The sequence below is a fragment of the Loxodonta africana genome, chromosome 2 (genome assembly GCF_030014295.1).
Source record: "Loxodonta africana isolate mLoxAfr1 chromosome 2, mLoxAfr1.hap2, whole genome shotgun sequence".
Taxonomy (NCBI): Eukaryota; Metazoa; Chordata; class Mammalia; order Proboscidea; family Elephantidae; genus Loxodonta; species Loxodonta africana.
The window spans coordinates 75,892,561-75,904,158 of NC_087343.1; the positions used below are offsets into that span (position 1 = coordinate 75,892,561).

At 39.9% G+C, this 11,598-nt stretch overlaps 1 protein-coding gene across 1 annotated transcript in view; it reads left to right on the forward strand.

Annotated features, from left to right (window-relative positions):
* Window positions 1–11,258, forward strand: part of PTCD2 (pentatricopeptide repeat domain 2) — a 34,042-nt gene extending 22,784 nt beyond the window's left edge. Inside the window, exons 9-10 of the mRNA XM_064272968.1 lie at window positions 4,437–4,550; window positions 10,051–11,258. Of these exons, the coding sequence (XP_064129038.1) occupies window positions 4,437–4,550; window positions 10,051–10,275 (339 nt within the window). The 3' untranslated portion in view covers window positions 10,276–11,258. The remainder of the gene's footprint in view (window positions 1–4,436; window positions 4,551–10,050) is intronic.
* The last annotated feature ends 340 nt before the right edge of the window (window positions 11,259–11,598 follow it).

Genomic DNA, 11,598 nt, shown 5'->3' on the forward strand with positions numbered 1-11,598 from the left:
TTTATGGTTAGACAGAAGTGGAATTGCTAGGATTAGCAAGAGATTCTTCCACTAAAGCTAAAGCTATCCAAGTGGTGCATCATGTCATGTAGGAAAGAAATATGAGTGAATGTGGTGAGAGATGTTTTATGTGGATCATTAGTTGCTTTTCCTAGACTTGAAGTGAGGTCTCGAGGGGGATCAGTGAGGATTTGTGGTGAAAAATTGAAGAGAATTAGATAGGCAGGATTTTAATTAGAACATTTAATAAGGTATGATGTGGGTTCTTTACATTTGTTAGTTCACGTTATATGACCGTGTCAGAACGATATTTCTCCATATGGTAAACCAAAAAAATGGTAGCTGTGGAAAACTAAGGTTCAAAGGATAAGTAACTTACCCATGTTCTCACAGCTAATTAAAGAGCAGAGTTGGGTTATTAACACAAACAAATCTGTTTGGCTCTTAAGCCTAGGGTTTTCCCACCACTTCAGATGTGCAGAGGTGAGATGCACAGGGCTGAGACTAGCTGCTCTTCCTGAATAATGCAAAGAATGCAGGACTGAATGTCAGAAAACATGATCTGTCCTTAATGCATGTGTTCTACTTCCTTAGACTTAAATTCCTCGTCTGTTTAAATCCTTGCCATCTTTCACAGTTGTTATAAGCATCTAGTAGTGATTTTTGTCAAACGAGGAAGCACTGTGTAGAAATAAAACATGAATCTGCTGAGAGTGAAAGTGTCCCTTCACAGTAGGAGAATTCCCAAGATGGTGGGGAGAGTGAGGCAGTGGCGGGAAAGGAGAGTCAGGGAATAAACATATCAGAATGGGCATGTTTTGGGCAAGGACCACATAGGACCTTGTGTTGATCCTGAATATGAATCAGCTTCTCCCTGAGTTGGGTCACAGAATTATCCACCGTCAAGAAACTTATAGTTTTATTGTTTAAAAATTCTCACTCCGGAAATTCTTCCAATTTTCCGATCTAAATTTGTCATATTTAAATATAACCCTATTTCATCTCCCTCCAGGATGATGAGAAAGACATGGTTGCCATTCTCAAGTTTAATAATCTTTCAGATTCTGGATCTCTGTTATTAGAGCAATTTTTTTTTAAGTGATTTAATGTAACCTAGCTTCTCCAAGGCTGAGTCATCCCCTTGGAATCCTAAAGGCAGTTTGATAATTATTAAGAAATGGAAATCTGAGAAAGAGGCAAGCAGTCTGTTCACTGAGTATTAGCAGAAAATAATGAAGTTTTTTTTTTCCTTTTTTCTGATCTACTTTAAAAATGAACGCCTTATGCTAAAATCTTTAGCTGCTGCCAACTGGAATTTGAACTTACTTAATTTTCTCCCTCTACTTAATTTTCTTTTCATCTAAATTGTTCTTGCTGCCAATGTGACTCAGAGGGTCTGGTTTCTCATTTTCCCAGCTAATAACTTGCTTCGTACTGCCTTGATTTAGCAGATGATCTCACCGTGACACACACGTATCTACTCTGCCCTTTCGATCTGAATTTAAACCTATCAGTCTTGAAAGAAAGAACTATAGTCCGTCTTTAGCAGTGCTGCTCAGTATCAAAGTTTACTTTTAAATTCTACTTTTAAATATGTCTGGGAGTATCAGAGACCAACATGGGTAGATTTCCACTGATTCTATATGAATTTTTATCATTTCTGTGGAAATCGGGCACGTCTCCAAATGGAGACCCATTTTGGAATTGAATTTACCTTGCTCTTTCAGGGGGATTGACAAGTAGTTATTTTTTATTTATTTTCTTATTTATTTGTTAACACAGGTGAATATTTTAATGCCCCTTTCTCCTACTCACTAAGGTTACTATAAAGCTCTAGTTCCTGCTGGGAAGTCTGGTATGCTGCCTGGGTAGGAAAGGAGACAAAGACTTATTTCATATAAATCCCTTTATGGCAGTGTCTCACCCGTATGTATAAGTTAATTGCATTTAGTTGGGAGCAACATAGGCTCAAAAAGAAAGAAAGAAAGAGCCTGTACAAATTAGAGGCTTTACTTTTCTTCTGTGTAGACAACCAGAGGTAGTGTCAACATTGCTTTTATATCACAGACCAGTCCGGGTTTGGTGTGGCTTTCCAAGCTGTCTTCAGGACACAGCCTCCTTCTGTGTTTCCACTCTACCATCCTAAGCACATGACTTCCATCTATTACATCTCTGTTCCAGCAAGAAGTAGAAAGAATGGGGGAGGATAAAAAAGTTGGTCCCTTTTCAAGATGCTTTCCCAAATCCCTGAACCAACAACTTGCCCTTATATGTTGTTAGCCAGAACTTAGTCCCATGATCACACCTCTCTACCTAGTTGCACAGAAACCTGGGGCATACAGTCATTAAGTTCTGCACATCACATGACAGCATCAGTTAACTTTAGGAAGTTCCGATATCAAAAGAGAATGGGAGAATGGACATTGGTTAGGCAGCTGTCAGTCTCTACTATGATGTTGTTGTTAGTTGCCATCAAGCCTGTTCCGACTCATGGTGACCCCATGTATGCTGAGGAGAACTACTCCATAGGGTTCTCAAGGCTGTGACTTTTTGGAAACAGATCACCAAGCCTTCCTAGGCACCTCTGAGTAGGTTCTAACCATGAACCTTTTGGCTGGTAGTCAAGTGCTTAACTGTTGGCACCATCCAGCCACCCTACCACACTATGATATTCCAATTCAAATATAGCAAACTCATAAAATAAACAAGAAATGCAGATTTCTACATGTTCAGGGCCTCTGTTCCTTCCTTTGATCAAAAGGTACGCAGTGACCTGTCCTCATTTCCTGAGGGGTCAGAAGATCAGGGGGGCAGGAAGTATGTGTTCTTTAAATAGTTTTTCCTACCACCTTTTCCCCTGCTCCTTGATAATTCAGTTTTCCCACCCTTTTGTTTGAAAATTTGCGATATAAAAGCAATGTGCTCTGCCCTGCTTTGGCATTCCTTAACCACACCCTGAGACTTGAGGCAAGCCCTTAGCTTTATAAACATTCTCTTTTGCCCTCCACCAGTGAGTGCCTCACCTATATTGCCCTTCATCAGTGTACTTCCAGGTATTGAACCTTAATCTTGAAATCCCTTCCGAATCAGGTGGTTGCTGGAGACAGGGAGAGAAGTTGGGAAAACTTACGAAGAAAAGTTGAAATCTTCTGGGAGCACATCACTAACAGTTTCTGGCATGGGGCTCCAGGAGCTTTATCCTTATAAATTGCTGGGGGCCTCATCCTCCCCTTCTTACTATTTATTGAGTGCATACTGGGTGCCAGGCACTGGAGATACAGCAGTCAACATGGCTGACTTGTCTTTGCCCTCAAGGGAACAGACCACTGCCCAACCAAGTTCAGGTTGTTTATACCCTCCGACTGAATAATTTCATTTCTGGAAATCAAGTATATAAGAAGCTAGTCAGTTGTTAAAATGTACACGTTGATTGATATAATAAAGTCCGGTATATTTTCATATGAATTTATGCATACATTAAAAATGAGGCTTTTTTCCTGAAATGTATAAGAAAATGTTCATTATATTGGCCAAAAGGGTCAAATTTTGAGAAAAAATAATATATTTTGAAGATAATTTTTCAAATTATAAACAGCAGTTAACATGGGTTGGTGAGCTCTGAATTATTGTCATTTTTGTAGTTATTTTCTTTAAACCTTTTTTGTATTTTTCAAATTTTAATAGTGAAGGTTGTTAATCAGGAGGGAGATACGTTGCTTTTTTCTTGGGTTAGTTGTGCCTATCTGGTGGAAAGTGTTTAGTGGTATCATTTTCAAAAGCAAAGTACAGTATCCAGTTTTGAAAGTTTCTGAATACACATAGTGCAGATAGGAGTGCCTTTTGAAGACTTCAGCTGGCTTCCACTTTATGCCAGCAGTAACCCGTGGTCTGCAATTTCCTAACCCATAGCACCCCCCCAAAAAAATTTTAAGGTACTATTTGCCCCACAGCCAATCTTATGAGATTGTCTGATTGTCTTATCCACCAAATCTAGAGGGGATGGGGAGGAAGACCTAATGTGAATGTCTACTGGCTACCTCCTGTGTGTGTTGGTGTTTTATTTAATGTTCATAATTACCTAAAATATGGAATCCATAGGTCTTTTCCCCATTTTACAGCTGAGGAAATTAGAAATCAGAGGTTAAGTATCTGGTGCAGTCCTGTGGCTGGTAGTTGCAGTGCTGGGATTCTAGCCCAAGTCTGCCATTTTCCAAAGTCATGCTCTTTCTCTTTTACCCTGCTTCCTCTCATTTAGTTCTTAAGCAAGTTTTTAAGTTAGAAAGCAAGTTTTGGCTGATGGACATACATTCAAGGCATCTTTTGAACTTGTCCAAGCCTGTGAATTAAGAAATAGCATCAACGTGTCTAATGGTACATTTCTCAACAGTGAAAATACTGGCTCGGTACTGTATTTGATAATTTTTTCTTTTATTCAGATTATCATCCATATCCACTCAAATATGTTGGAAACCCTGATGGAGATACTAAAGGATGCTGCAAAAGGAAATTTATCAAGCTTTGTGAAAAAACAAGAGTTTTCAGAAGAAGTGGTGAGTATGCAATTGCTGCAGAAATCACTCAACAACCCTAAAGAAAAATGGGCAAGAGACCTGGTCAGAGTTCACTAAAAAAAAGAAATGTGAATGGCTCTTAAACATTTTAAAAGATGCTCAACCTTGCTAATATTGAGAAAAATGCAAACTACAACTACCCTGTGATGCCATTTCTCATACCTTAGATTAGCAGAAATCTGAAGTTTGACAGCATTCTGTTGGCGAGGCCCTAGGGAACGGGCACTACATCCTGTGCTGTAGGGGGAACGTAGATTGGTACAGCCCCTGTGGAGAGGCACTCAGCAATATCTAGGAAAACTACAAATCAGGGTTTTGGACTGGTCGGTTCTGATTCAAACCCCTGCTGAGAATTTGCATTTTTAATAAGTTCCTGGTTGATGCTAATGCTGCTGCTCAGGGACCAGTTCTGAGAACCACTAGTAGAGCAGTGGTTTTCAAAATTTATTTCGCAAAAGAATCACCTAGGGATCTTGTTAAACTGTAGATTCTGATTCAGTATATCTGGGGTGAAAATGCAAATTCCCAGCAGGGGTTTGAACTGGAACGAACTGGTTTGAAGCCCTGTTACAAATGTATTTACCTTTTGACTTAACCAACCCATTTCTCAGAATATATTTCAAGTATACACTGGGAAAAATATAGGATATTGTCTGTACAAGGATATTTGTTGCAGATCATTTGCAATATCAAAGGCCTGGAAGCAACCTCAATTTCTATCCATAGAGGACCAATTGAAAAACCTAGGGTACATCTACACAAAGGGCTGCTATGTAGCTGTAAAAAGAAATGAGGAATACCTACATACAGTGGTATGGATCACTATATCCATGGATTAGTACAATATGTTATTAAGTGAAAAGAGCAAGATGCAAAACAGTGTGTATGGTATGCTTTAAGAAGGGGTATAATGCATACATATGTGTGTATGTGTGTGTTTTAAATCAAAACTTAATAGAAACAATTATTTGTAAGAGATTGAGGGGTGAGTGATGGAAGCTATTTCTGTGAATGTACCTTGTTTGTGTATTTGACTTTGGAACCGTGTAAAGGCTTTACAGAGTTATAAAACAAAATTAAATAAAAATAAAGAGAAAAAGGCAATTGCTAAAAATTGAAAGCGAAATGAAACAAATGCCACACTGATGACTTAACCTTACGAAAGGAATCATTCCAAGTCATTTGAAATAATAGTAATTTGTACATTTCTTTGTTGTTGTGTGCCATCGAGTCAATTCTGACTCAGTGACCCTATATCACAGAGCAGAACTGCCTCATAGGGTTTCCTAGGCTGTAATCTTTACAGGAGCAAATTGTCGGGTCTTTTCTTCTGTGGAGCTGTTGGTGGGTTTGAGCTGCTGGTGGGTTTGAACCACAGACCTTTTAGTTAGCAGCTGAGCACTTAACCATTTTGCCACCAGGGTTCCTTAAAGAAAGAAAGAGCTGTAAAGAAATCATAGATTATTTACAACGATCATATTATTGGTAATAATGCTGGTATTGTTATTTTGACTAAGCGACCTGTCAGTTGATCTTCGTTCCCTTGCGTTTTCTAGTACTGGTCCAGACTGACATCTGAGACAGCAGGATTGGCAATAGGGAACAGGTGGCTTCTTTCTCCTCCTCTGCCACAATAAGGCTTTCATGGCCCTGTCCCATTTCCTCACTTCCACCCATAGGTTTCTTCCTGCTGTCAAAAGGAATTTGTAAGGAAACTGACTAACTCTGGTTATGATTAAATTTATAGCTTCTTTCTATTTGAAAGCTCTGTAGGTTGTGACCGACCCAAATTCTTTTGGAGTGTATTTTGAAAGGGTTGCTATGAGTCGGAATCGACTCAACAGCAGTGCGTTTGGGTTTGGGCTTAAGGGAACTGGAAGTATTAACAGGTTTTAAAGCACACAGTTACATATGTGTACATGTCATACTGACAGAGCTTAAATGTTCCCAACAGCACTGATGCTAATCATTCCTGAGACCTGGCCCGTCAGTATGCTGTCATGCGTTTGTATGACTAAAGAATCCGCATAAACCATTGAAAAAATCTATTTTCTTTTTCTAATTTGATTTTTCCCCTAAAGCCTATAAGACTGATTTTTCTTAGAAAAGTCACCCTCTAGTTCAGTGTTGTTTCCCTGGTTATAGTGGGACCCCTCAGGGAACATCTTGATGAGTCACATAATTCCAGGAGCTTGGAGCTTGTTCTGAACACATGTATGTGAGATTGCATGAGGAGTGTTCTATTTTTATAAGCTCTGCATTTTACAAATACATACATGTATATACAATATGCATACTTATATGTACAAATATTTACAAATATAGTGTTATTAAAAATGTGCTCAATGTGGAGATTAGACTATAAATTATTGTGTAGGTGCTGTTATACCACCAGAGGAATATTGAAAAGAATTGTTGATGTGCTGCAGTGCTGTTACTGAATCCACTAAAATATTCACTATTTCTTCATTAATTTATTTTTTAAACTAACAAACAAATGTGTTACAATTTCTTTTCTACTTAAATTGTGGAATGGTTCCCTTTAATATTTCTCTAGTGGCATACGAGAACTGAGGCAGTAGATACAGTTAGATCAGTTTACCTCCCACTTGGCACGTTTGCTTTGCTTCTTTTGGAAGCTGTATGCTGCACCTTAAGTCATTTCACCTTGAACATGAGCACTAAATAGGCAATTCTTTTTAATACCCTACTTTTAATATCACCTGTATGATAGTTTAGAGTCCTCGTGGTGCAGTGTCCAAGAACTTGGCTGCTAACCAAAAGCTCAGCAGCTTGACTACACCAGCCGCTCCTTGGAGGCCCTGTAGGGCAGTTCTACTCTGTCTTACAGGGTCGCTATGAGTCGGAATCGAATCGATGACAATGGGTTTGGTTTTTTATGTGATAGTTTAAGGAGCCCTGGTGCAGTGATTAAACACTCAGCTACTAACTGAAAGATCAGCAGTTCAAACCCACCAGCAGCTCCATGGGAGAAAGATGTGGCAGTTTGCTTCCATAAAGATTATAGCCTTGGAAGCCTTATGTGGCAGCTCTCCTCTGTCCTATAGGGTTGCTATAAGATGGAATTGACTTGATGGCAATGGTTTTTGGATTATATGATAGATAGTTTATAGTCTAATCTCTACACATAGCTCATTTTTAATAACACTATATTTGTAAATGTTCTTATGTATACATATGTATATTGTATGTTGTTGTTAGCCGCTGTCGAGTCGGTTCCGACTCATAGCGACCCTAGGCACGACAGAAGGAAACACTGCCTGGTCCTGCGCCATCCTTACGATCATTGTTATGTTTGAGCCCGTTGTTGCAGCCACAGTGTCAGTCCACCTCGTTGAGGGTCTTCCTCTTTTTCCACTGACCCTGTGCTTTACCAAGCATGATGCCCTTCTCCAGGGGCTGATCCTTCCTGACAACATGTCCAAAGTGTAAGACACAGTCTCACTATCCTTGCTTCTAAGGAGCATTCTGGTTCACTTCCTCCAAGAGAGATTTGTTCGTTCTTTTGGCAGTCCGTGGTATATTCAATATTCTTCGCCAACACCACAATTCAAAGGTGTCAGTCCTTTTTCAGTCTTACTTATTCATTGTCCAGCTTTCACATGCGTATGATGAAATTGAAAATACCATGGTTTGAGTCAGGCGTACCTTAGTTTTCAAGGTGATATCTTTGCTTTTCAACACCTTAAAGAGGTCCTTTGCAGCAGATTTGCCCAGTTCAATGTGTCTTTTGATTTCTTGATAGCTGCTTCCATGGGTGTTAATTATGGATCCAAGTAAAATGAAACCCTTGACAACTGCAAGCTTTTCTCCGTTTATCATGATGTTGCTTATTGGTCCAATTGTGAGGATTTTGTTTTCTTTATGCTGAGATGTAATCCCCACATCTCTGTCAGTTTGTCATACTGCAGGGGCTTGCCTGTTGCTGTGATGCTGGAAGCTATGCCACTGGTATTTAGATACCAGCAGAGTCACACATGGAGGACAGGTTTCAGCTGAGCTTCCAGACTAGGACAGACTAGGAAGAAGGACCTGGCCGTCTACTTCTGAAAAGAATTAGCCACTGAAAACTTTATGAATAGCAGTGGAACATTATGTATTGTAGATACATGTATGTATTTGTAAAATGCAGAGCTTTATAAAAAAAAAGAACGCGCCTCATATAATCTCATGTACACATATTTAGAACTAGTTCAAAAGCTGATGGAGTTATGTGACTCATCAAGCTGTTCGCTGAGGGGTCTCAGAATAATGCTTTATTTTCTCAGCAATACAAACAAAACTAGAATTTAGCCTTCAGAACTGACAAGTAAGCCAAATGTAAGTGATTACTGCTTTGGTGACAGGCAAGGCTTGTGCTTTTCAAAAGAGGTACTTAAGCCTATTATCTGCAGGGTCAGTGGGGAATTGTCATTGGAAAAGAAGATGTTCAGGTAGCAAATAGGATTATGATATATTTAGAAGATGAACATAGACCAAAGAGTTTGTTAGGAATCTTGATCCCAATTAAATTCTCATCAAGAAATGTTATGTTGGATTCATGACAAAGATTGAACTAAGCAAAATGTTGGCTTTTTTCAGAAAGTAGCTTCACATCCTGATTTTGAGCTTTCCCATTTTTGTACAAATGAGTAGCACTCATGTGCTTATGATTCTAATCTTTATACCCTGGTATAGACCTCTTCTCCATGCCCCAGACTTGTATATTCCGCAGTGTTCCTGTCATGTCCACATAGGTGTTTCTCAGGCATCTCAGTCATGTCCAAAACAGAACTCTTGATTTTTCCCCTCCAGATCTGGTCCGCCTTGTCTTCCCCGTGTCAGTAAAGGATATCACCCATTGCCAAGATATTAAAGCCCAAATTGGGAAGCTATCTTTGGCTCCTCCCTTTCCTTCACCACTTACATGGTAAATCCTTTCAGCTTAACCCCCAAAGTATACCTCACATACATCTGTTTCTCCATCTTTACTATCCTTTTCCCAAACTAAACCAGCATCATCTCTCTTCTGAGCCACAGTGGGGGCCTCCTGATTAATCTCCACCTTCCTGTCCCCCTCCACTCCAATCTCTATACAGCTTTTAAACTAAATCAGATCGTGTCTTGCTTTAAACCCTCCAGTGACTTCTAGAATGAATTCCAAATACCTTTCACCTGACCACTGCCAAATGGATTCCATTGCTATTTGACCCCTTTCCCTTGGTGCAATTCATTGTATTGTTAATCTAACCTTCATTTTATATAATATTAGGTATGATTTTCAAGTGCTGATTTTGAATTTTGTATGTAGCTTGTGGAATATCTGTGTCCCCCAGTACCCTCATTTTCACCACTTTGGGTGTACACTATACATTTTTATATAGGTATAGCTCTGCTTTTTGGAGGATGAGAACAGGAGCAAAGAATGAGGAAGAATCTCAGAGAGATGTAATGATCTGTCCTTCTTGCTTTTTTCCAGCTAGCCGCAGTGAGGGAAAAAGTGAAGGATATCCCCAGCCTTCGGGCCACGTTCGATGAGATCTATGCAAAACTGCACATATCTGGCCGGGTCACCACGCACACTTTGGATGCTATGCTGTGCCACGCCCCCAGGGGCAGGACATCCCACATGGTGCTGGTAAACAAGAGAACATTCAACCTTCGGACTTTCCAGCCACTCAGTCAGTCCCTGTTGGCTGAGTAACCCTAGTTTCAAACCACCGAAGTGGAGAGACCCCTGCTTCTAGTCAGTCATTGGCTTCCTAAGAAATCAGGCATCTCATCTTCAGTGGACATTATCCTGACAGTTGGTCTTCTCCCTAAATCTCCAAGTTTATTAAATGCTGGCATGCTGATCTGAGAAGTTAATAAGTGTGCCACTGTGAGCAGCCGAGATACAAGCATGCAGAAAACTCAGCTCCCTTAGAAACGAGGCTTTGCCTGTGTAAAGTGCCGAGTATCCTTGAAGGAATGTGGACCTGTTTCCCAGTCCAGCTTCCTGTACTAGAGTGGAGCCCTGCAAGCACTATCAGGAATGAATTTCACATCCGGCTATGAGTATGGCCAACTCTGACTGACTGATTTTCAGGGGAGCAGTTCCTTGCAAATTATACCTTTGCTTAATTTGGGAGATCTGAAACCCTACTGGAAACCCTGGTGGCGTAGTGGTTAAGTGCTACGGCTGCTAACCAAGGGGTCGGCAGTTCAAATCCGCAAAACCTATTGTACCATGTTGGGAAAGAGCCCAGGATTTTCTCACTGCTTCTACTATTTATATCAGTGACTCTGTGTAAGGCACTTGATTCCTCATTTTTCCAGCTGCAAAATAATAGTGCCCGTGTATATCTGTATATTGATTTAAAATTTTCATCAAGGTTCAGTCGGGTCAAATTTTCTCAAAAATAAGAAATAAAAAGGTTCCTAAAAAACTTCCTGGGATGATGTTTGTTTTATTTTCTCAGAAACACAAACAGAACTGGAATTTAGCTTTCAGAACTGATAAGTAAGCCCAATTTAAATGATTACTGCTTTGGTCACAAGCAAGACTTGTGCTTTTCAAAATAAGTGCCAGTAAAAATAAGTGCCTCTGTATTGCCACGTTCTCTCTGTGGGTCATAAATATTTGTTCCTGTAGTTCATCTCCTTTGTTAAAGATGTTTTCTCTCTTTGGATGCCTTATTTTGTTGTAAAAATAAATGTGTCAGGAACAGGACAAAGCTTCCTCCGGTTCCTGTGGGTTCATCACTTAATGGTTTGAAATATAGTATCTGGTGAGTGTCACCATATCTGGTCACTGATGTGCTAAAGAGACATACACAATGAACCCACCTCAGTTGTGCCTTTTGTTTCTGAAGGCCCAAAGTGATGTTCAAAGCCTTTGCATACATCTGCCAAGAATACTGCACTCGTCCTTGAGCGCTACTTCGAAAACTGAGGTGCTTACTTTAACTTCATTGTTGTTCTGAGGCAAGGATTGTTCGTAGACTCAAATTTTAGAGTAGGAGTAATCCCTCATCTTTTAAGGTGG